At 46.4% G+C, this 26,654-nt stretch overlaps 1 protein-coding gene across 9 annotated transcripts in view; it reads left to right on the top strand.

The window, feature by feature from the left end:
* LOC135918099 (uncharacterized) overlaps positions 1–26,654 on the top strand; it is a 703,603-nt gene that overhangs the window by 92,900 nt on the left and 584,049 nt on the right. For all 9 annotated transcript variants that reach the window (XM_065451754.2, XM_065451756.2, XM_065451757.2 and 6 more), the window contains one exon: positions 22,174–22,428. In XM_065451754.2, the coding sequence (XP_065307826.2) occupies positions 22,174–22,428 (255 nt within the window). The remainder of the gene's footprint in view (positions 1–22,173; positions 22,429–26,654) is intronic.

Here is a 26,654-nt window from a genome sequence, read left to right as displayed (position 1 = left end):
ATGGGAGACCCTTTTTGACCATGTTTACTCTTTGCCAGAAGCAGCAGACTGTATAGTCTACTACATAACCGGCTACATGTGCCGCAAGCTGGGGAGACACTGGTTTGAAAAATTTTTTTTTTAATTTTCAGTATTTCCAGCTGAAATTTTTATAGAATATGTATTTTTCACAGCTGAAAACAAATATGCAATTAGATTTGGGCTATCACTCCCACATTTCAAAATATTGACTGTTTCATAAACTTACATTCTGCCCAGTCTTTTGACAGCTTTCCCATAAAAGATTGCTATTAATTTGGTATGACAGCGCTCTATAGAGACCAGGGAGTGCAGGGAAACCATAATTTTATTTTTAGCTTCATTGGTTCAAAAGTTATGGCCTTATCAAGTATACTCATCAGAAATCTGAAACTGTTGCGTAATTTTACTGTTGATTAAATCATTGTTCTAAATAAAAGTATCAAAATTTCTTGGTTTTATTGCACTAATGAATGTATAAGCTTTCAAATGCTGCAAGAATTATCAAAATCCAGCCGCTACATCAAAAGATACTGTGGGCAATAGCCTAGGATGTGATAAAAAATGTTGTTTTGAGAAAACGAGAGAAGAAGTTTAGGAACATGGTGAGCATTTTTATTCAATAGGAGAAGGTATTAATCAGTGTGGTGACGATGCTAGAAGCCACCAGGAACGTAGTCATGATCATTTTCCTTGGTGCGCTTTCTTTTCATTGCACGTCTGAAGTTTTCAGCATGTGCATGCTTCTTATCGGATGCCACTAGTCGGCGACTGTCCTTTTCTGAACATCTTTCGGAGGCTACGGCATTCTGCTGCAGGTGCAGTTCATTTAGTATCGCTGCATCTGCTCTCCCTTTGCCTGCATTAAACCTTGCGACTGCTTCGGCCACAGCAGCTTCCACAGTGAAAAGGGAGGCATGTTTGCTCTTTGACACGAGCGACCAAATGACAGAGTGCAGGCTCTCGTTCGGGTTTTGGGTTTTGCCTCGCTGACAACGCTTCAGCAATTTCTTGTCAGAGAGTCGCGTATACACAGGCCGCAAGGCATCAACAACATGCTCAGGCAGGTTGTAGCGGTGCTTTGGAGGAGTCTCCTTCTTGGCAACAGCCCTGTTGTACTTGCACCAAGATTCTTCACCACTTGGGCAATGCGAGTGATTTGGGCTTGCATCAGTAGATGCTACGTGATAAAGAGTTGCCCAAACAGCATTATGCATGGCTTCAATGTTTCCTTGAGTTTTCAAAGCCCATCCATAATATGTAGTGAGCTTCGTGACCAGCTCGCCCGTGAGTTTTCCTTTACCGCCAAGGCTTGGCTTTCCGTCAGCTCTTTGTTTCTGCAGGAGGTTTCGAAGAGCTGTGCCCATGCGCTTATGCACATGGTTGACACAGTCCTCTTTTTCTATTGGCACAAAGCCATATACCTGTGCCTCTTGCAGGCTATTGAAGGCCCGGCTGTCTCCATCACATAACATGGTTGTGTAGCGGAGCCCATGCCTTTCTAATGAGCGGCCAAATAAAATTTGTGCCGCTTCCACCTCCATTTGGCCTGGCTTACTGGAGGTGTTCTTTTGGCATCTGTGGTCAGCTAGCCACTCGGCATACCTTGGATCGTCCTCCTTCGGCCCTAGCTGGCACCCCAAACAGAAGTTCGATAGGACGACGAAGTCAAGCACGTATCCCGTAAATAGCTCGATCACTGTCCCAACACAAATATGAGATGAGTGGCCCCTGGTCAACCAAGTCCCATCAAAGGAAACAGCGATGTTTCCAGGATTTCCGTAGTCCAGATCGGCATACAGTGTTTTCACCGTGCTCGCGCAGTCGTCAATAACGAACGCGGCAGCCTTCTGCGAGGCAGGGTTCATCTTCAATTTAACATAATCTTGGTAGGTCTTCGTATGCATGCCTCTCCGCGAAATATTCAGAGTGGAAAATATATCGTTTAGCGCAGTTTGTCCGTTCCCTGTGCTCATTGCCACGCGAACCGCGAGCACGTTGACTTCGAAAGGGCCGCGCGCCGCGTCCCCCCCTGCTCTTGGCGAGCTCCATACAGTCTTCAGTTCTCCGCACTCATCACAGGTCAGCACAAGTTTCGCGGCGATGCCATATTCTCGGTCTTCTTTGGAGATGCTGCCAGGCCCGCCACACACACGGCAATTCATGCACTGAAGCAGTTCATTCACCAACGCTAAGCTTACGACGGTGAACGGCGTTCCAGTCATCGCGGCTCCTTCAGAGTCTCGAATAAAAGACCGCTTGCGTCGTGTGGCTGACGTCGACGAAAGGTCTTGCCGTAAATCACTCGCACGACACTCGATGGCCACTTTTTCAGCGGCAGAAACCAAGGGAGTGTCGACGCGCACAGCTCGCGTGTGATCTTGGGTCGCCGCTATCGTGTCCGCGATCGCGGGTGTCGCGTTCGTGATAGCGCCGGCACAGCCCGCTTCTTCCGTGTTCTCGGCGGCAGAAGGTCTCACTGGTGATATGCTGCGTGCCCTCGGACGCCGTTTTCGCTTCTTCCCGAACGCATGAACCGTCCGGAACTTCCGATGACCGCCTGCCATCGCACCTATCGCACAGCCGTCGCTTAGGCCTCTTGGCAAGATGGCGGACTGCGCGCCGCTGTTTAGCAGACGAATCCATTGGCATCCAATAGGGAATCAGGAACTGCCCCACGTGATAGAAACGCACCAATAATGTGCGAGTATGAGTTTTTTTTTTATGCGTGATAGCTGTGCCGTTGCCAGACGGAAAGCGCTCTTCCGCTAGGAACAGACAATAGAAGAATGCGTCTTTCAAATGAGACCAAAATGGCCGCGCTACTCGGCGTGGTTCTCAGGCGTTGCGGCGTTGAATATGACCGTTTTTGAGGTGGTTTCGCGAGCGAAAATGGCCATGAAACTGACTTTGAGACCGAATAACTCGACTAATGCGCATTACATTGCTACAGTATTTTAGGAACAGTTTCTTTAGGCCTTATTAATTATGAAAAAAAATACTTCAAAAAATCGATTTTTTAGAATTTTTTTGGCCTCCCAGACCCGTGTCTCCCCTTAAAGAACAAATACATCATGCAAACAATGCACCCATGGGCTGGCAGTCTTACTTGTAAGGTCCGACCGCCCTGAAGCTTGCTTTGTTAACTTGAAGACTAAAGGCAAGCCGATTCATCCCGCCATTCACATCTTTCGCATGCTGCATTCAGCAGAGAGCGTCTTTCAGAAGAATGCTGCAAAAGGTTCTGCATACTGCCTTATGATAGATGAATTGCTCGAGGAGCACAGCTTTTCATTTCCATGCCCTCTGCAGAAGGTCGATGTGGTTGCACATGTTTTGCACTACTATGTCTCTTCGAGGATGAGGCAATACGCCAAGCAAAAACAATCCAACAACAGCAAGTCGCGCAATTCAAAATAGTGGCTAAGCTCGTTTAAAACCCAGCTATGAAGAATGCCAAAGGGATATGTGTATCCTACATCGATGAACTTCCTTTCTCTTGGTTTGCAAGTTGATTCCAAAATGGGTTTCTGTTGCCTCGTGAATTTTGAATAAAAGAAAAACAAGGAAACGATCAGCGTCTCCTATCATGAACATGGAGGACACACTAAGGAGCACACACCGATTCCATTGAACGCTATAAATTGTGGGGATGTGTGACCCTCGCGCCTCCCCTGATGTTTTTCCCGCATAGCGCGTCTCCTGTAGTGCGGCTTTGCCGCACATGCGGCGGTCGGAATGGTACAGGCGCAGTCCGAGAGATGGCGCGAGTGTTGCGTGGCTAACGCCGCGAGGTTACTTGGGCGCCGAAAGGAAGGCGCTTGCTCTCTTGGGTTCGAGACAGCGAGCGGGCCGCACGTGCAGCAACTCTCTTTCCCGGCGGGTCAGCGCGCCGCGGGGACGTCTCCCGCGAGCGCGCGGCGACCCAGGCTTATGCGAGACCGCCTCGCGTGGCCGCCTTCGAACGCGCCACGATTCGCGTGACTATACACGCGAACGACCAGGCGTTGGGATCCAGCATGGAGCGAACATATTCGCGCGGTTCCGGTCGCGGTGAGTCAGACTTCTAGATTTGTCGCGCGCCCATCGGCATGTTTTGTGGATAGCAACTCGGCTAGCAGGCATTGATGTATGAAAGGTGCAATAAAAGCCCTTGTGATTGTTTGCACTACTGTGTTGTCGTTCCTTTGTCCCAAGAGTACGGTGTGAGATCCCCCACATCAGACCCCACAAAATGCATGAAAGGCACAGCATGGTTCATAAGAAACAAGCAGCCTTTTTATTGGTGCTTTATGAACTCTACTATTCACGGAGCCCATTTGTGAAACGCGCAATATTTAATTTTCGTTTGAGTCTATACAACAATGATGGTACAGTTGCAGAAGGGTTGAAATCTGGGCCAGTTGGTACATACTTGAACGAAAAAACCAGTCAAAAACACAAAGGACAAGAGGAGAGGTTCACACCACAACGATATCCAGTCGTTGTGGTGTGAACCCAACACACTGCTTTCGCAGGAGAAATGAAAATGCAGTGTATAGGTGATGACAGGTGGCAACTCTTCGTCTAAACGGAACTTGCAAATTGAATTGTCAGCTACTCCAACAAATATGCTGACTGCGAGCACCGCGTTGAGCAAAATATAACTCGTGTTTCAGTGTGCAATGTACCCCTATCTCTGTGTATGATGTACCGTATTTACTCGCATAATGATCTCACTCGTGTAATGATCGCACCCCTGAATTTTGCCATCAAAATTAGCTTTTTTTTTTATTTCGCGTGTAATGATTGCACTTGTCGCAGCGATATGTCGTGAGCCAAGTCTAACTAATATTGATCGTGCCTACCATCTGTCGAATGCTACGTGAACGACTCTTCAAGACAAACTAAGCGGTCTGCATGCACCAAACATTCTTAAGTAGACTCCTCATTTCATTACTTTCATCACTTTCCGCACTTCCATGACTAAAAAAAAGCTGCACCCAAGCTTGCCTTTATTATGTGTAGGCTTTATAATGGTTGTGGTCAACAACAACAAAAAAGGCGCCTTTCGATTCTTCTCATCTGCACTCGTGGGCATGCAACAAATCGCGAGCGGCAACGATAGTAGTCACGTTTACACTGATACGTTAAATGTGTACCCTATTCATACGCCGACGCTTGTAACACAGCTGAGATATAGTTAGTTAGATATAGTTAGATATAGTTAAATGCAAGACAGATCGCTGATGATTTGAAAGTAGATTGTTTGAATGCACGCAGTCTGTGCAAGCACTTCAATGAATTCTCCGATCTCGTTTCTTCATTCACCTTCCCATTTTCAATCATCAGAGTATCTGAAACTTGGTTGAGCGACATGATAAACACCTTTTCTGCTTTTCTAGTTTTGTTCCTGAATACAGTCGCCGACCGTTTATTCGGACCTCACAGGGACTGCGGAAATGTCCGAATAAACAGGTGTCCGAAAAAGCAGATTAAGAAGAAAAAAATGAAAACTTTTATTTCCACGCACTTATTTGGGCTCGGCAGTAGGCTTGAAGAAATTGTGAATGCGCCGTTGCACGCTGTTCCGTTTACGCGCAATCAGATATGCCTGAATCTCGGAGTGGGTCGTACGGTCACTATAGGCAGCTGAAAGCACAGTCACTGCTTGTACACGCTCCGCATGCGACGGTAGCATAGCACGTGGTGCGTCATCTTCCGACTCAAGAGTCATCGTCCGGCGGTGCAGCAGAAACCTGACGAATGATCTCGCTGTCATTGAGTTCTGTGCATGTCAGCACCTGTGAAACTGTGAAATGAGACAGTGTCCAGAACCACTGCACAGGTCTCGGCAGAACATTTTCTGCGTCAGTAGCGTGCACATCGGAAGGCGACAAATCTTAGCCTCCCAGCACCCGCTTGCCGGCATTCCCCAGCGCAGTCTGCGCGGGCACTGTCGGTGCCATTAGAGACTTGACGCGATGTTGACAGCACACAAAGCAAACACCACCGTGCCGACACGGGTCACACAAACGAAAAAACGTGGCCTGCCCGCAGCGTCGTGCGCGAAGAAACAAATCAGCTGCTGGATTGTCTTGACATGGCTTACTAAGCTGAAACTGGAACTGCTGCAGAGCCACTCTATCGAACCAGGCAGAAACGATGATGATGAGCGGGGATTTCCAGTAGCGCCACTTCGTGGGGCAACAAGGAAGCTCCGTTCAAAATAAAAATGGCGTTCAGCAAGTCGAAACATGCACTCACACCTCCATGCATGCACCGGTCAGGGTCGGTGCATGCCGCTCTCGACTGAGTTGGCTCAAGGACTGTCCGAAAAATGAGACGAGAGGTTGCAAGGTGTCCGAACTTTCGGCAGTTGTTATACATTATGGTTTATGGGGAGAATGGCGGTGCCGCGAAGCTGACCGAATAATCGGGCATGTCCGAATTTTTAGAGTCCGGAAAATAGGTTGGCGACTGTACTCCAATCGTCCGCTCAGCAACCATGGCGGTGCAGCAATGTATATCTGTTCAGATATTACTTACAACCGAAGGAACGATCTTGAACTTAATGTAACTAAGTGTGAAGACGTTTGGATAGAACTTAAAAATGACTTCCTCAACATAGACCTAATAATTGGTTGCATATATCGTTCACCCTCGTCATCAGCAATAGACTTCTGTACTGCTCTCCATAAAGTCATGGGACTGCTAGCAGACGAAAACAAAAATGTAATAATTATAGGCGACATCAACATTAACCTCGCTGATAGTACGTCTACTAATGCTTTACATTATTCTGATTGTTTTGACAGCTTTGGTTATGAATGTTTAATTAAGATACCGACACGATGCACTAACCACCCCATAGGTACATTAATTGACCATGCATTATCAAATCTGGCATATCCACCAGACGCAGGTGTTATAATGATCGACATAACCGATCACTATCCTATATTTTTAAATTTTCACTATACTCATGGCTCTGAAAAAATCACGTACGCGAAGTTTATATTAGACAAACAGTCATTCCTTGACGCCGTGTCGAACCTCGACTGGTCCCCCATCTTTTCTGCAAATGATCCACAAAAAGCATTTGCACTGTTTATCTCTATGCTTAAGTCATGTGTTGATCGTCATTCGGTTCAAGTTAAATGCAAAAAGAAGTACGCGTCGCTATAAAATCCATGGATAACAGATAAGCTCTTAGCTTTAATGCGCAAAAAGGATAATCTTTATAAGAAAACCAAATGACAAACATTTAACAAGAATTTAGCCATTCGGTACAAAAAGTTTTCTAACCAGCTTTCTGCCACATTGAAAAAAGCTAAAAAAGCATGGTATGAAAGAAAAATTTTGGAATGCGGTAAAAACGTAAAAAAGAAATGGGAAATTGTTAACTCCTTCTTAAACAGAGCAAATAATCGTGAAGCTATAACAGAAATTGCATATCAGGGTATGGTATACAAGACCGCCAAAGAAATAGCTGATGCGTTTGCTGATTTCTTCTTTAGCAGCGAGCTACAGCCACCTGCGCATGACAATCCCGTGCCCCAGCGCCTGCCACATTCTTTATTTTTATTTCCAACTACATCTCAGGAAGTTATAAACATTATAAACATCATGAAAATAACCGGCGCCGGCATCGATAACTTACACCCTTCCCATAATTGCACCCGTAATAAGTGATGTCCTTGCAGACATAATCAACGTCATATTTAAATCAGGCAGTTTCCCACAAGAACTAAAACAACGCAAGATCACACCAATTTTTAAGAAAGGCGACCGCTCTTTAATTTCCAATATCGCCCCATCTGTGTATTACCATTCTTTAGTAAGGTAATCGAACAGCTAATAGAAAAACGTTTGACTAATTACCTTACAAAATTTAACATTCTCTCACCATTCCAATACGGCTTTCACTCGGGTTACTCGACCGAACTGGCTCTCGTTGCTCTAACCAATCAACTGAAACTCGCTATCAATGAAGGGAATTATGCAGCTTCAGTGTTTGTAGATTTAAGCAAAGCGTTTGAGATTACTTCGTAAGCTTGAATCATTGGGAATCACCGGCCCAGCGCTCTTGTTACTACAAAATTACTTAACAGACAGAATGCAAGTAGTAACCATTTCAGCCGTTCATTCTAAAACCATGTTCACTAATATTGGTGTGCCCCAGGGTTCCACATTGGGTCCGCTTTTATTTTTATTATACGTGAATGATCTACCTAACTGCCTGTCCTTTTCGAAATGTATACTTTATGCAGATGATACTACTATTATTCATTCCAATAAATGTATTACAACCTTAGTATCTAACCTTAATGGCGACTTACACAGCCTGCTGGAGTGGTGCCAAACTAACCAGCTACAGATAAACCCATCTAAAACATTTGTTGTATTCACTTCCCACCAACGAACACTTCACTACATTCCTCCTATCTTATTGGGCGGAAGTCCTATCCCTGCAAATTTTTCATGCAATTATCTTGGCATAGAAGTAGATAAACATCTTAAATTTACTGAACACATAACCAAACTTGTTACCACAGTCTTCTCTATTAAATACTAATATTACCAGGGTTGCATTAAATAAGAACTTCATTTTACCTAAAATACATACTAATTATGGCAAACAGAGCGTCCACTTTTCATCTATCGCATTCTGGAACACACTACCAATTTACATAAAAACACTTAAATTTCACGAATTCAAGAAACAACTAAAAGATTACATTCTGTTGAATACTGATGCCTAGTACATACTCACAACCATTCTTTCAGGGTGCCTTCATTTCATTTTCATTGCCATACCGTTAGGTTTCTGTTTCTCCCTCACATATACATTCGAGTTAACAAATTCTACTGTGTTCGTCACGTCATCTACGCAGTTACTTCATCAGTTGTCAACGAGATTGTGTTACAGTGCTTTTTTTCATGACATTTATGCATATGTAATTCTTCAATCATGGTATTCATACTAAAACCTGTAATTTTTTAACAATTTGTTGAAAACTGCTGTACTTTTGTTTTACTATGTTTACTTTGTAAAGGAGGTCCCATTGCAGTCTTTGACTCCAGGACCTCCTCCTGAATATTAACAACTTGTAATCATTCTAATGATTTCAATAAAAACCGATTCTGATTCTGATTCTGATTCTGATATTCACTTACCCTTAGCGGAAGCATGCCGTATTAGGATGGTAGTGAAGACAGATGCCGCAGTTTCCACAGCATGCCGGCCATGTGTTTCTATGTCACTGGCAGATAAGTGCGCCCATCTGTTTCCTTCCCCTCAAAGTGAACATGGCTGCGTTATTGCCGTAAACTTGCCAATATTAACAATATTATTCATTACTGATACGGAAGAAACTGTTTCAATGCACGTAATGTACTCACAAGAAGAAAAAGAAAATCGCGTTTGGCGCATTCGGCTTCCTCTGCTGGCAGCCATGTTTGTTTTGGTGTCGCACAGCAAATGCAGGACAAAAATGTCTTTATTTTTTTCTTTTCGCGGGAAATTTAACCCCTTGAGGGTCGACGCCGTAAATATACGGCACCGCGAACAGGTCCGAAAATGGTCGATGCCGTGTATTTACGGCACCATCTGCATGTTTAAAACGCGCGCTAATTTCCTAACTTTTTCTTGCCTGGCATGTGCTGCCACAGTGTGGGAATACATACATGGATTTTTTTTTCTCGCGTCTCTCTCTTTCAGTTTTCATTGTATACTTTTTTTTTGCTCCGGCGCGTCTGCTACCGCTCGCGGGCGCGCGGCGGTTAGTTTCGGTTTTGTTCCGCACGTGGTTTCTGCTTCTTTCGCTCGCAAAACTGTTGGCTATCTCGTTTTTGTCATTCAAAGGGTGACCGCCTGTTACTCGCTCGTTTGTTGCTCACAGGAGTCCGCATACGAAGGATGCCACCGTGCATGCGTTTCCTTTTTTGGCACTTTATTCAGAAGTTTCCTCCCACGGCTGCTCAGGGAAGCAGTACCAAGAGGAGGTGCCACGTCTGCGCCAACACCACTCAGCAGCAAAAACGTCGCAAGGACACTAGGTACATGTGCACTGAGTGCAACAAACCGCTCTGCGTGGAGCCATGCTTCAAGAACTACCACACGCTGAAGAAGTATTAGTGCAAGAGGAACATTTGAGACTTGCAAAAAATTTTCGTGTGCCCATTCTTCTTGTGTATTTTTCTCGTGTGGACATTGGGTATAACAATGTGCCATTTTTTAAAATTCTTATAACTTTATTTGCTATTTTTTATTGTTTTTCATGATAAACAGTTCATATATGCCAACGCCAAACATTTTTTTCTCACTTTACGGTCACCCTAGAAAAATTACAGTAAATTTTTTTCGAAATAGCTCCCTATGAAGAATTTAAATGTGCCACAAAAAAAATCGACCCTGGGTGGTCGCATGTGGCGAAAAAAATCGACCCTCAAAGGGTTAACTGGCGTAATGATCGCACCCCTGGTTCTGCATAAATTTTTCTGACAAAAAAAGTGTGATCATTATGCGAGTAAATACGGTAGTAGTACTGTTGGGTGTTTGTCTCATTTCCCCTTTATCAATTATCTCTGTGTAGTGATGGCATGCTTTGTGTTCGCGAAAATGCCTAACATTTGTTGGGAGCCTACTTTTTGATCAAGTTACAAGGTTACGTAACTAACCTTACTAAGTCTACTGATTAAAATGCTAGACATACTAATTAACCAAACAAATTTCTTAATTAATAACGAACTATGCCAACTGATCTAGCGATAAACTAAACTTACAAATACCGAACTTCACTGAAGCAAAAAATAAGCCTAACAAACAATGCTAACTGAACTGATTACTCAATTACCCTACTAATAATAACCAAGCGAGTTAAATGGCTCACTAAATTGACAAAGCTTATTGACAAATAACTAATCTCATTAATCTAACTTACAACTAATATAATTAAATTGCCCAATAAACTTGCTAGTAACTTACAACCTAATTAAACTAATTAACTAACCAGCAAATCAGTAATACTAAACTAATCATTAAACTAATAACTAAACTAATCTAAAAACTACATTAAAGGGACCCTGAAACGCTTTTGACGATTTTCTACAAACGTACTGAGTCGTTAGAGTAGGTCCTTCTGATCATTAATTGACACATCTAAGTGCCCTGCGTAAAGCGTGTAATTTATTATAAGGTTTTAAAAATGCACTTCACTGCTGATCGCAGCACACTGCTCGGCGGAATTTTAAGCCGCCCCTACCCATATGACCGAAATCACCCATACGATGTCAGTGGGGCGAGCTATCCGATTGGCTGACAAGGGCACGTGATCAATAATTTTTCCAACTTTATGGTAAACAAATGATCTTCATAATAGTTGGAATGTTAGTTAATTTGTTTTTATGAAAAGAAAGGAACATAAAGAGAATGCACAAGAATAATTTTATGTACACTTAAGCACATCCGGCACACAGCAAGTGTCGTCTGCTTGTGTTACAACGTACTCCATTTTCAGGGTGTCTACCGACCGGGAAAACCGGGAAAACCGGGAATTCTCAGGGATTTTGAGTAGTCTGGAAAAAGTCAGGGAATACTCAGGGAATTTGGGCCTCTATCAGGGAAAATTAGCGGCAATTTTATTGAAAGGGTCGAAAGTCGCGGTAATGCTGGCTCGAGTAACAGACAGGGATCGTAATGCATCGTCTTTGACGCCCTGTCGTCGGCTGGAGGAGTTGCCAGTGTACAGTCAACGACCGACTTTTCGGATTCCCGGTGATTTGGACGGCTTCGCGACACCGCCACGTATCCCATAGGGTCAAGGTATCAGAACTTGTGACATTTCCGACGCAAAAACTCTTCGCCGTCCGATTTTCAGGACGTTTTGCCGTGACCGCAGGTCCGAAACGGCAATAACCAAAGGCGCCAGCGCTGCCATTTTGATTACTTCGCCACCTCGAACCGGCACTCTCGCACGCAGATCCGCTGGCAGCCGTTGCCGCCACTGCGGCAACGCTGACCTAGCTGCTTCGACGTTCACTATGAAGCTTCTTGCCGTTGGATGCCGAGCTTTTTATTGAAAGAATTGGCTGCTGTCAGCAATGGCACGGACTCCACCTTTGTGGCCCTCGTGATTGGCTTAGAAACTTGGAAAACACAGTGCGTTGCATAATGCCTGTTCCTGAAAGTCAGCTTCGCCTCTGTACAGAAATGTTACTTGGTGAAGCATACGCAAAAGTATGGCAGTGAAGCATAACAAGCGTGGGAAGGGGCTATTGCCACGGAACACAGTATGTATTCCTTAATTATACACGCGTGCACCCGGTATTTCCTGTCACAGTACGAGCACCGATATGCCTAATATGTGTACCGACAGGCCTTCAGAGCATTTGCGAACGTGCCTGTGGCGGTTTGAGCCCCTAAAGGCACTAAATGACACGCATTTATTTTTTTTCCAACTGGCCGATTTTTTGGACGTTTTCGCGGCCCCTAGGGAGTTTGATAAATCGGCCGTAGACTGTGCAACTGACCAAGATGCTTCAAATGGTCTTTGGGACGAACGAGTGGCGGAAGGAAAACAAGAACAGAAATGACCTACGCATTAAGGAATAAACAGGAAAGGAAGCTTGCTGCCGCTGTTTTGAAGGAGCTTGAGCTCTAAAAATAATGTTTTGGCTAACGCCGAGATGCAAGTGTCCCTCATCCAAACCAAAATAAACTCTTTAAAGCAGTGAAACACAACACTCAGGAGTTGTGCGCGGGCTGAGAGTATGTCAGGACAGTTGAGGTTGACTTACGAGCTGTTGAGAGAGAATCTCAATTGTGACAGAGTTGGGGCCTCATACCACTGAACTTGCTATCAGTTGATAGAAATAGCTCATATTCGAAAATATTTGCTTCTATATCTATCTCCTTTTTATTCGTATTTGAGAATGTCTGACTCCATTTGCAATTTTTTTCGAAGACACTTTATTTGCTGTGCATTTTACTAACCCCTGCCTTCTATTCTCTTTTTGAATAACACAAACACTACTCCTTAGTATTCAAATTGGATTAAGGCGCTTCTTCATTTTTTCCTTGTGCTTGCTAGAGAGTGACAGCATCAGGCGATATGGTTTCAGCCCGTCTTGACATAAAACATAGTTCTGCACCACTCAGGGAAATTTGCAATGGCACTCAGGGAAAACCTGGAAAACTCAGGGAATTTGGAAATGTCAACTTGGTAGACACCCTGATTTTGACGAGAGCTCTGCGGTCAGAGTCGCTCTCAGTCTTTTCGCGAGCACTATGATTTGACTTTGTTGCCTTGTGGACTGCAAACGTAGCGACTGGCAATGTGTCAAGCTGCGACATCGTGTCCCTCTGCAAGGCAGCGTACGAGCGAACTGGCTGCTGCGCATCGGACTGCCGCTATCCGATCGGCGCCAGGATTTGCGCGTTTGTGGCCATCACTTTACACCGGAAGATTACTAACGCAATAGCGTTTCGCGAGTCCGGTATTACGGCAAACGCAAGCGCAAGGGGACAGGGTCTGGCCGCTTGACTGTGCCGTAACGGGATGAGCCATGAGATGAGCAGAAGGGCAAATGTGAATGGTCTGCACGGTGCAGCCACCTGGTGGTACAGAGCTCAACCATACACAGTAGCAGCAACGAAGTGTATTCTTCTTTGCTGCTGGTGTGTATTTTTCGCAGGAGTGTAATCATCAACACGTGTTTTTTATAAATGTTTAAAATGTTTTACACTTGCTTAGAGCAATATTAGCGCTTTGTTTGGCTGGTTAAGTGCTGCGCTAACAAGTGTATGAACCGTGCCGACCGATCAGGCCGCTCACGTACGTCTACGCTAAAGTTCCTTCATCAGCTTGAGTTTACGCCTCCAGTCATTCGCCGAAATGACCAGCTTGCCTGTGGTTACATGAATACAAGACACGTTCGGCGCTACGACAGAATGCTCGCAACGCACGCTGCTTCAATAGGTCTCGCTTGGGGTCGACGGCCAAGCGGCTAGCGGAGAGGTATCGCGCGGGCGGAGGCAGGCTCCAAAACAACCGGAAGTGGACGATGTGACGTCGCATCGTGACGCTGAACCAGTGAAGGCGGAGCTTAGCCCCGCTTGCTCGGCGAACGAGTTGAGGAGGAAAAGCATGGCTAGGGAGGAGGGTAACTTCTAATCACTTGTAGCCCCATTAATACGTAACGCTTCACTTAAATTGTGGTGCGAATGTTCTACTTAAGCTGAACCCTTTGCGTCTACAAAATTTGTCCAAACCGTTTCAGGGGCCCTTTAACTAGACTCATTAACATAACAAACTGTAGTAAGAAAACTAACTGAACAAATAAACTAATTATATAATAACTATAACATAATAACAGTAACTAAAATAACTAAATAAATGTAGCTAACAAATTTAGGTGAACTAATTACTTAACTAGCGAACTAGAACTATATTTAAACGAAACTGATAGCCAAATTATCCAAATGATATTGTCACGTGGTAGTGACGTTAAAGAACACAGTAGCAGTACTGTGAAAGACAAAACTAGTTTTTATTGGGTGAACCTGTGCCCACAAAACAGGCTACACTTAAAGCGCAACGATAGCGGCGAACACAGTCGGCGATCGACGAAAATCTGATCAGCGGATCAAGCGCGTCAGCTTTTATACAGTAGTCATCGAATGTTCTAGACTAATCGTTAAGACCCGCGTGCCTTCCACAAAGTTCTACACCATTCGCGTTACGCGATGAAATCAGATAACACAAGGTTCGGCGACAACAGACAGCCGGGTAGAAGCATCGATAACTTTCCAGAAACGTCGGATACATGCAGGTGCGTCCCTCGCTGTGCGATTACAGTTGTTAAGCGGCGAAACGTGGTTGCGCGATAAACATAAGTACACTTGTCAATATAACAAAATTATTCACTGACCAAACTAATAACCTACATAACTATAATAAAGAAGTATGATTAACTTACTAAGCTAATAAACTAATAACTAACTTAGCTTGCTGACCGAATATAACTAACTTATCTAAATAACTAGACAAAGTGCAAATACAGTCGACTGACCGAAACAGTTTGTGTGAGGAAGGCTATTAGTGCGGAGGGTGGCATGTCAATCATATAACGGTGCTGTTTATAATTTAAGCACAAACGGATTGCACGGTAAATTATTCTGCCAAGAGTTCTCGTTGCATGTTCACTCGGCAAACATGCTGAAATAAATGTGGGAGAGGTGTGATGATTGTTAGTGTTGTGCAGCTAGTGCCACCGGCTACTAGCGCCACCTACTGCTGCCAGCAAAAGAGGCAGCAACGAGAGCAGGGCTGGGGAGTTGGATGACGCAATAAACAGTTCGTTTGGAGTTCGCTGTAAGGTCGGGTCTCGGCTCCACTTCTTCCGGCAATATGTGACATACTGGTGATGAGAATGCACTGAACTGCATGAGCAACCATGCCAACCTTCGGTAGGATTGAAGCGTTCGAGGAGGAAGGTGACGCTTGGCCTTCTTACGTGGAGCGCGTTCAAGAGTTCTTCGAAGCCAATGACGTCATGCCAGCAAAGAAAAGGTCAATATATTTGAACTGCTGCAGGCCTCGTACCTATGCACTACTTCGCAACCTTGTAAAGCCGGAAACGCCCCAAGGTAAAACACTGGACGAGATACTGGCCGTACTTGGCAGGCACTACGCCCACACCCCATCCGTCGTTGTGCAACGGTTTTGCTTCAATTCAAGGGTGTGTTCCGAAGGAGAAGCTGTCAGCCACTTTGTTGCGGCCCTGAAGTGTTTGTCTGAACACTGCAATTATGGAACCGAACTCAACAACATGCTGAGAGACCGAATAGTATGTGGCATAAACAACGCAGCAGTTCAGACGCGACTACTCGAGAGCTCTGACCTCACATTCGAGGATGCAGTGAAAACTGCCCTGGCAATAGAAGCCGCTAAAAAGGATGCCGGTGAACTGTGTGAGGCAACTGCAAGTAGTTTACCAGGTTTGCCGACTCACCAGGTAGCGTCCGCGACTAAGAGCATGGTGTGTTACCACTGCGGCGACAGAAGTCATTTAGCGTCGGAATGTAGACACAGCAAGTCGCAGTGTCACTACTGCAAGAAAGTGGGGCACTTGGCGGTCGTCTGCAACTCGCGGAAGGCCGACACATTGGTGAAGGAAAACACGTCTGCTGTGATCAACACGTACCGTGCAGGTAAACGCTGTTGACGACGCCGACGTGCTCCATGTTCCTCGCGGCGCTGACGTTTTTGACATGTGGCACCTAAGCAGTGAGCCGAATGTGCCGCCCTTCCTTGTCACCGTGGAAATGTTCGGGAAGCCGTTTCCGATGGAGTTGGACACCGGTGCAAGCGTCTCCGTAATGCCAGTAGACAAGCTTCAACGTGTTTTTCCAGAAGTGAGTCTAGAACATTCAAACGTATTATTACGCGGGTTTAGTGGCGAACTAGAGCAAGTCAAGGGCAAAGCAAACGTTTGCATCGGATACAAGGGGCACGAACGGGTCCTTCCGTTGTACCTCACGAGTGACACTGCTCCAACGTTGCTCGGGCGCAACTGGTTCCAAGCTTTGGGCATTGGCTTCGAGGGATTCAAACAAATTAACCAAGTTAGTGATGTCAGCGAACTGATTGCTCGTTTTCCCGAGGTGTTTGCAGAGGGTATTGGCACGTTCAAGGGATTTTCTTCCAAAATTCTTGTGCCTCCAGATGCAGTGCCAAAATTCTGCCAACCATGCCCACTTCCGTTCGCGTTGGTGGACCTCGTAATGCAGGAGATCCTGAGGTTGCAGCGTGAGAACATTCTCGTTTCTGTGAAGACAGCCAAATGGGCAGCTCCAATTGTGTCAGTTCAGAAAAAGAACGGCACAATAAGAATTTGCGGAGATTTCAAGCAAACAGCCAATGCTGTGTCGCTCATGGAAACCTACCCAGTTACGCGGGCTGAAGAGCTGTCGGCAGCCATGTCGGGAGGTCAGAGGTTTACCAAACTTGACCTGCGAGACGCCTACCAGCAGATATCTCTGGATGCTGAAAGCCGTGAATGTGTGACCATCCACACACACTTAGGTCTCTTCCAGTATACACGCTTACCTTTTGGTGTCTCTGCTGCCCCTGCTATCTTTCAGCAAGAGATGGAAAATCTGCTTCGTGGTGTGCCAAAAACAGCTGTGTACTTTGACGATATTGTTATTACAGGCATCGATGACAAAGACCACTGGGCGAATCTGACGATTGTCTTGCAGAAACTTCGGGAAGTGGGCCTTAGGTTGAAGCTGGAGAAGTGCGTTTTCTTCGCTCCTGAAGTGGAATACCTGGGCCACATTATATGCAAGCAAGGTCTAAAGCCCGACCCCAGGAAGGTAGAGGCCATCATCAATGCTCCAGAGCCACAGAATGTGAAGGAGCTTCAAAGCTATCTTGGCCTGCTTAATTTCTACAGACGGTTTTTGTCAAACATCTCAACAAGACTGCGTCCCTTGCATCAGCTGCTTTGTGAAGGCGAAAAGCGGAGCTGGGGGAAAGAGCAACAGCAATCATTCATCACTAGCAAAAGGCTCTTGTCAGATGCACCTGTTCTGGTTCACTATTGTTCTGAGAAACCATTTGGGCTCAGTTGCGATGCGTCACCGTATGGTGTTGGTGCAGTCTTGGCACAGACTGAAGCAGATGGAACCGAAAGACCTGTAGCTTTTACTTCACGTACTATGCTTGCTGCTGAGCGGAACTATAGTCAGACTGACAAGGAAGGTCTTGCTTTGGTATTTGGTGTCCGCAAATGTCATCAGTACCTGTAACTGCTTCACTGCTGTAACAGACCACCAGCCATTGCTAGGACTCTTTGGCTCAAGTCGAGGTGTGCCAAGCCAGGCATCGCCGAGAGTCCTTAGGTGGGCACTCACGCTATCAGGCTATCAATTCAAGCTCGTCTACAAGCCAGGCAGTATGCTAGGCCATGCTGATGCACTCAGCCGGCTACCTCTTCCCGCAACTGAGGTTCAGGACTCTATGCCTGCCAATGTCTTCATGTTAGAACAAGCATACCCAGATGTCCTGTCACCTGCAGTTGTAAGACGTACTACAGCAAGGGATCCCATGCTGTCACAAGTGGCTGAGGCTGTCCTGACTGGGAGTCCTTTTCCGGTAGGTGGAGACTGGGGCCCTTATGCTACAAGGACCCATGAACTTAGTCTGCATGAAGGCTGCCTCTTGTGGGTAGCCCATGTCATCGTTCCCAAGTCTCTGCAATCCCAAGTACTTAAGCTTTTGCATGCTGGCCACCCTGGAATTGAGAAATCAAAGATGATTGCTAGGTCCCATGTGTGGTGGCCTGGAATCTACAATGACATGACGAACCAGGTGCGGAACTGTCCTGTTTGCCAAGTGCACCAGAAGTCTGGCCGGAGGATACCAGCTATTCCATGGCCATTTCCTGAAAAGCCATGGTCCAGGATCCACGTTGATTTTGGAGGTTCATTTTGGGACACTACTTCCTCATGATGGTGGATGCTTTTTCCAAGTGGGTAGAAGTTCACCCTGTTCAATCACCATCTGCAAAGGCCACAATCTGTGTATTCAGGACTGTCTTTTCTCAACATGGTCTGCCAGACATAATTGTTTCAGGCAATGGGCCAGCATTCACCAGCAGCCAGTACGCTGCCTTCCTGAACAGGAATGGTATCCGTCGCATGGTGGTGCCTCCATATCACCCTGCTTCCAATGGAGCTGCAGAGCGGGTAGTACAGACTATCAAAGGTAAACTGAAGAAAAGCGCAGCAGGTGAATTCAGGACACAAGTGGCCAGGGTGTTCTTCCACTACCGCTCAACGCCTCATGAAGTAACAGGCCGTGCGCCATGCGAGTTGCTCATGGGAAGAAGAATCAAGACACCCCTGGATGTCATGCGCCCAAGTCTTTGATCGTCTCTTGAACTGAAGGAGATGAAGCAAAAACTGCATGCGGACAAGGGTTGCCGCAGTGCGCCAATAATGGACCCGGGTGCCCCAGTGTTTACCAGGAACTTCCGGTCAGGTCCACCATGGGTACCTGCTTCTGTTAGCGGTCCTACGAGCTGCGTTTCATCTGAGGTTGTATTACAAGATGGAACTGTGTGGCACAGACAAGGGGACCACATTTGCCCTAACCTTGTACAGCCACCACCATCTGCAAACACTGTGCCTGTAGATCAGCCAACTGAGCAACAAGCAACAAAGCCTGTGGAGCCTGCAGGAGATGCTGCTGAGCCAGAACAGCCCCAACAAAGTCAGCCTCACAACAGAACTGGACTGCCAGCAGCAGTCATCCTATCAGGAGAAAGCCCTATCGCACTGCGAAAAAGTGCCCGGACAAGACGCCCTGTATTCGCCATGACAAGAACTAAAGAGGGAGGAGTGTGATGATTGTTAGTGTTGTGCTGCTAGTGCCACCAGCTACTAGCGCCACCTACTGCTGCCAGCAAAAGAGGCAGCCACGAGGGCAGGGCTGGGGAGTTGGATGACACAATAAACAGTTCGTTTTGAGTTCGCTGTAAGGTCGGCTCTCGGCTCCACTTCTTCCGGCAATATGTGACAGATTTTGACAGATTTCCTCGTGAAAGATTTGCATAATACATCTGGGCCATCTGCCGCAGCCGATTGTTCCCCTTTAAGGCTTACGCCAGTGCCTCTGGTGCCACCTTCTGGACCGCATGGAAAGAGGACCCTGGACATCAATTGCATCGGAAGCTGCTAATCCTACTGCGGCTGTCCCTGCCGAAGATTTCTTAAGCCTTTCTTACGCAAGAAGCTGAAAAACCACTGGCACTGCTTGTGGCATGCTGAAATTAATAATTACTCTACGTAATAAAACCAGAGTTAGGTGCCTCCACAACGAAAACATGCCACATTGACGTCTCAGGATAGTGTATGGCACCCACAATTTTCTGCTGACTGGTGATGTGTCTCCAACCTGTGGCAGACGTGGCGGGATAGTCGCCATCCTTCATGTTTCGCTAGCATGCCAGAAAGCAGAGCGTCTACATAAAAAGTACTTCCATTTATCTTACAGGAAGCATATTCCTCACCATTCGGCAATGTTCCTTAGACCAGAGCCGTTTCTTTATAGTAAATCAGTTTTAAGCTTTTTAATTGATTTTGGTTTATTGAAAGTGATAAGCACAAGGGATTCGTAGTGCATCCTTTTGCAAGAGGCTACTGTTGTGATAGTATCACTTTTTATTGCACATGCTACCAGGCCGTTGTGTTTCAAAGGCTCAGGTAATGCAGTAGAAATTTTCACCACTGACATATTGTAGTACGTATTATTATCCCTTCACAATGTATGTTTTGTGTTTCTAGTACACTTCATTGGTCATTTCCATAACTTTATTACATATGCATTTTACGGACTTTACAGCGCCTGTTTTTTAGGCCCCTTTAAGCCATGCCACAACCAACTCTCAGTAATTCATTACTCTGTTGTCAACTCATTAACTGTGGCCTGGCACTCTTTGGCCTTAGTTGGGCCTTGAGCCACAAATCACCAAATTCATCACCATCACACCTACTTTTTCTAACCTTTCTTTGATATTGGTCACAGCTTCAGTAACAGTTCTGTTTTCATTTTTAGAACAGCCAAGGACATTGTCTGTTGTGCTAATTCAGTGCGAATGGAACCTTTATTGAGGTCCTTGACCTTCTTTAGCAGCTCTTAAAACACATCATCAGTAGCTGGGCCAGGGTTTGTTTCAGCATCCCCACACAGCACTAACAACAAGAAAGAAAAAGGTTCGAGCAGTGCTTTGGGGCGTGGAAGCATGGTAAAGCGAGGGTGATTGGATCTAAAGCATGCATAAGGTAATTTAGGGAAATTGTTTACTTGTAGTACAAAGCAAAAGTTGATTAAGCATCCCATCGTGTTGGTGCCCACTGGTAAAGCGCAGTGGATTGCTGGGTTTTTTCAGTTTTCTTGGTGATCCACTTGTGTTGTGTTTGTGCAGTTGTGGGGGGTTTGAGGAAGGGCTAGATGTTCTAGCCTTAGAAGAATTTCTTCAGTCTGGTTGAATCTGTAGCAGCCTGGCCCAAGTCCTCGGTCAGGCTGAAGGGCAACTGAGCCATCCGGTTACCAGCCAGCCTGGAACTGTATTGCGATGAAAAAGTTGCACAAACAGCCCATCGGGCCTCCAGCCCGCTCTAGTTGGCTGGAGTTGTCTGCTGGGGCTCACAGCACCAGAGTTCCCTCTGGTGATCGTTGTGTGAAATGCAGTGGTGCAGGTGCTTGTGGTGCCGACAGCTGTGCAGTGCAAGGTGTGCAATGCACAGCTGTGGCACCTTGCTCTGCATGCGTGCAATCAAGGAAACAGAAAGCACAAAGTAACTTAGTTGAATCAAATAGACCTTAATATAGCGCTACTGACACATCGTAACACTTACCTTGGCTTGGCTAAAAGACTTGTATATGACCAAACCAGTTGGTCAGGAAGCTACGAATGCGTGTAGCTATTATTGTAGAAATAGTTTAATAACACTTGAGAAAACATGAACCGCAGGAACATAGGCTTGATAAACCAAATATAACTTTCTTACAGCTAGGGCCACACTTGTTGTCTGTTTCCCACGAATGCTGCCATATAATTGGCATATAATTGCCATTGTGCTTACCTATCACTCTTTCCAGCATGTTTCCGGTGAATTACTACATTCTTATTGCAGGTTGAAAAATTTTGATAAAGAATATCGGTTTCGCGAAGCAAGGATAGTAGTTTTATAGGCCTTATAAACTTGTAAACATACGCTTACTAAATTAACAAGAACGGTGTTACCCACACACAGGCAAACATGACCACTTGACACTCGATGATCGCTGACATGTGCTGTCAAAACACTGGCTTTAGGAAGAGTAGCAGCAGCAGCAGTGAGTGAATTGTCCTTCATGCTGCCTCTCGTCTCAATGCAGACTAAGTGGCGAAAACACAGCGCACATGAAGCCATCAGCCCTCGACGCTGCTAGACTCTGTACTTGCCACAGATCACTTTCAAGACGGGGCCCGCGTGGCCACGTCATACACAGCCATCGCAGGAGTATAACACTTTGGCGTAATCTGTTTTGCTTTGTCTGAGTGTATTTGTGCCCTTTGAATGGTTTGGCACCAACTGAATTGTGAGTATTGCCTGTACAGGTGATAGTGAAGAATGCTTCGGGTGCGGAGAGTACGAATGCCCTGCTGCGCAACCCGCGGGTGCTGCAGACCTTAGGTGACCTGGCCGTGAATGCTGCGACCACAGGTGCTTCGGCAACCGTCACTGTGGCCACAGGGGGGCCACAGGTCGAAGAGGAGGACGACGACCAGGCGGTGGTGGCTGTGCACAGTGCGACGGCCTCCGACGGCCGCTACCTCCAGGTGGAGCGAGCTCTCAAAGCACCCACTCTGCGGGTGAGGGTCCACCCACTGGCATTGTCACTTTTGTTTTATTACTTATGCCACTTTTACATGGTCACTTTAATTGTGATCAGGCCGGATCTGGATTGAATTTCTTTATCGCAAATGATAGCTGCTGCATGGTCCAACAATCCGGGCCCAGTTTGGAGGTGGTCAAGTGCACCAGTTGTTGTTAGCCTGTCCAAAGCACTTATCAAATTTGCCTAATAAGCTGATAAAATTGTATTATAAAACAAATCTGGATCAAATTGTTTGATCAAAAATGATCACTGCTGCACAGTTCATTTATTTGGATCAAGTTTGGATGCTGTCAAGTGCACCAGTTGGTGTTATCGTGTCCAAAGCACTTATTGAATTTGTCTACTAAGCTGGTAAAATTGTATTGTACCTGTTTTTTTCTTTCTTTTTTTGCTATATCATTTGTAATTGCGAGTAATAACGTACTAACTTGGGCCAGTTGGTACATGCCGGACATGACTGAGACAGCTGAAGCGCTGACTTTCAACCGATGTTTTATTTGCGCACACTGCAATACGTACAGGAGCTTGAATAGGCAGAAGGGAGAGCAAAACATGCTAAAGTAGGAATACATTGTCAGGAAGATAGCCATGATGAAAAATATAAAAACCACAACTAAATGGTTGCCATCATCCACGTGCCAGATGCACGAGTTCATTGGTGAGGAGAGGCATCGAAGGCATACTCACGCACATATAGTCTTTTTTTGTCAATGCTAAAGGCCTTGTACCGTATTTATTCGAATCTAGGCCGGTAGTTTTTGTAAATAATCATATTCCAAACTCTAGGATCGGCTTATATTTCAGGATTAAAAAAAAAAAAACGCGCCAGTTTTTCATTGAAACTGCTAAATGGATGGATGGATGTTATGAGCGTCCCCTTTGGAATGGGGTGGTGGGTTGCGCCACCAAGCTCTTGCTATTATACTGCCTAATGTCCTACCTAGGTCAAACAATGAAAAAAGAAAAAAAAACACTATGAACTTCCACGCCCAAATTTTCTGATCCCCTATTGCTAACTGTGCTTTTGTACGTCTCCGTCTTTTGTTGTTTCCATACTTTTCTTCCACCAATCCTCCAATCGCCTCTTACTAAATAAATATGGTGCATAGCTAGCGCCGTCTAGAAAAGTCAGTATCGCAGCCGGTACTAGCCGTGCCAGTAGCCAACCGTACACAAGTGAGGTCGCCATTTTTACTTGCGTCGTGTCGGCCATATTGGTGTGCGGCGTGCTGTTATCACAATGGCACCAAGCAGGAGATGCCACTACAGGGCCACTTCCAAGCGGAAAGTTGTGATAGCCACAGAGGCATTGCTGAACCTTCAAGCTGGGCGGGACTTCGGCGTCAACGAGAAAAACGTCCGTCGTTGGAGGGAACAACGACAGGAGCTTTTTGCGTATGCCGCAACGAGGATGGCATTTAGCAGACAAAAGAAAGGCCGTCACCATGAAGTGGAGACAGTTTTGGCCGACTTTGTTCAGACGCAGAGAGCAGCTGCCCTTCCAGTGATAACAGAAGTGGTCCAAGCGAAAGCTAGGGAACTTTCGAGGGGGCGAGGCCTAACGCCAAAGGATTTCAAAGCCAGCCGGGGCTGGCTTCAGAAATTCATGAAGCGCATCGGCTTCAGCCTCCGACGTCGCACTTCAGTCACCCAGAAGCTGCCAAGTGATCTCGAAGAAAAGCTTATAGCTTTTCAGCACTACGTGCTGCAAAAGAGAGAAGCGGCAGGCTAGAACCTTGCACAAATCGGCAAGGCTGACCGATTTTTATATGCCAGTGGCATACACCGGGAATGAAAAGGGTCCCAAGAAGGTGAAGGTGTGTTCTGCGGGCTACGAGAAGCAGTGCACAAGTGTGATGCTGTGCTGCACAGCTGATAGGCATAAACTCCCCCCCCCCCCCTTATATGATATTTAAAAGGAAGACACTGCCTGCTCGAGAAATTTTCCCAAGAAATGTCATTGTGTGGGCAAATGAGAACGAGTGGATGACGGGTGCGATGGTGAAAGAGTGGGTTAAGATTGTGTGGCGACGGTGTCCAGGAGCCCTTTTGACAAAGTACTCGCTCCTTGTCGTCGACTCTTACCATGGGCACTTGACCGACAACATGAAGGCTGTGCTCGCCCAAGCGAACACGGACCTCGCTGTCATACCGGGCGGCATGACGGGCCAGTTGCAGCCACTTGCAGCCACTTGATGTCTGCATCAACAAACCTTTCAAGGATCGTCTGCAGAAATATTACATGGACTGGTTGACTGACGTAGACCACATGCTAACAGCAACGAGTCGCATCAAACGTGCATCGCTATCGCAGCTGGCGGGCTGGGTAGCTGCAGTGTGGGACGACATCCCAGGTACTTTGATTGTGCACGCCTTTAAAAAGTGCAGCTTATCTAATGCGCTTGACGGTACCGAAGATAGTGCACTGTTTGAAGGTGACAGTGACAAGGAACACAGCGACGACGACGTTGAATGAGCTCTGCATGTTCAATTTCAATAAATGCTGTTTGCATATTGTGAACACTGTCCTCGCTTTTTTTGTTCGGCCTACATTCAAGGTAATATATATATATTTTTTTTGTTGGCTTCAGACTTTAGGGGGTCAGCTTAGAATCGGCGTCGGCCTAGACTCGAGTAAATATGGTATATCTGATGTGCACACTGGTCACCATAGCACCTTAGTATTTTGTATTGGTTAAATAATGAACGACAACCACAACAGGAGCTATGTGCAGGTACGTGGCTGCCAACGCACTGCCTCAAGAAATTGGAATGATCTCTGAGGTGGTCATTTACATAACGGCCAGTCTGGCTGATGTAGCATCAACCATGCCATCTCATACACCACATTGTGGCACCAATCAACAAACCTTTTTTATGTGTTCGTTATCACATGTGCGAGGCCCCATGTCTTCCCTATTCACTTTCTGGTATATGCTGGAGAAATTGACTTTTGCCAAAAAAAAAAGAAAAACTACTCCAATGCCTGCCTTATGGCACGTCCCTTTGTTTGTACCATTGCTCTGTACTGAAGGCACTGGGCAGTGGGCATGGTGCATAGTGAATGAGAAGAAGACGACGAGGAGTGCTTGCTTCCCCGTTTCGATATAGCACCGACCTGTTTAAGCCTACTGCTGCAACCTAGAACTAGTGCTGCTAGGTGAACAACCCCATTGCATTTGGTGTAGCTGCTGGGCTTCTCTTCGACATCCTGGAACTCCACAGTCTAACGCTACCACCAGCTGTTGCAACGGATGAACTGGGACCGTCGCAGGCTGCTGCTCCCATGCCCCCCGGCTATCGTCTGCTCTGGCGTCATCCACCAGCGCGATCCAGCTATATTTAGCGGCACAGACGACCACGACGTGGAAGACTGGCTCACTGAATATGACCGTGTAAGCGCCTATAATAAGTGGGACGACCGCGCCAAGCTCACAAATGTCATATTTTACTTGACTGACATGGCCAACCTTTGGTTGGCCATGTGTCAGTGGTCGAGCTCAACGCCAGGACGAGACCTTCACCAGTTATATTGAAGACGTGCTCTCGCTCTGCAAGCGCATCAACTCATCTATGGACGAAGCTGACAAGTTAAAACACGTCATGAAAGGCATCAACGACCATGCCTTCCAGATGCCCGTCGCGAAAAGTCCCCGGACAATTGCTGAGGTCATACAGCTTTGTCAGCAGTACGACGAGCTGTGCAAGCAGCGTGCATCAACACGCGCTGCTCAGCAGAACACTGCGGACCTATCTCCGTTGGATTTCGGCCGCGACGCTGCCGACATCTCTGCTTTAATGCCGGAGATAAAGCAGTTCATCCATCAGGAAGTCGCGCACCAACACTCTCTGGCGAATAGCGCACCCGAGCCGTCGACTGCCCTGGCTCCTTCGCTTCGTCACGTCATTCAGACGCAAGTTGCTGCGGCGCTGCCATCTGCCCCTCCTCCGCAGCCTGCAGCTGGACCGCTAACGTACGCTGACGTCGCCCGGCCTTACGCTCCTCCGGCTCCTGATGCCTACCGGGCCTCTGGCACCTTCCATGTGCCGCTGCCACCTTCGCGTTCGATTGCCGTCCCTTACTCGGCCGCTGGAGCCCCTGTCGTCAACCCATGGCGAACACCTGATAACCGTCCAATATGTTATTCCTGCCATTTTCCGGGCCACAAGGCACGGTTCTACCACCCTCGCAGCTCCCGT

The sequence above is a fragment of the Dermacentor albipictus genome, chromosome 3 (genome assembly GCF_038994185.2).
Source record: "Dermacentor albipictus isolate Rhodes 1998 colony chromosome 3, USDA_Dalb.pri_finalv2, whole genome shotgun sequence".
Classification (NCBI taxonomy): Eukaryota; Metazoa; Arthropoda; class Arachnida; order Ixodida; family Ixodidae; genus Dermacentor; species Dermacentor albipictus.
This window is presented reverse-complemented; position numbering and strand designations above follow the sequence as displayed.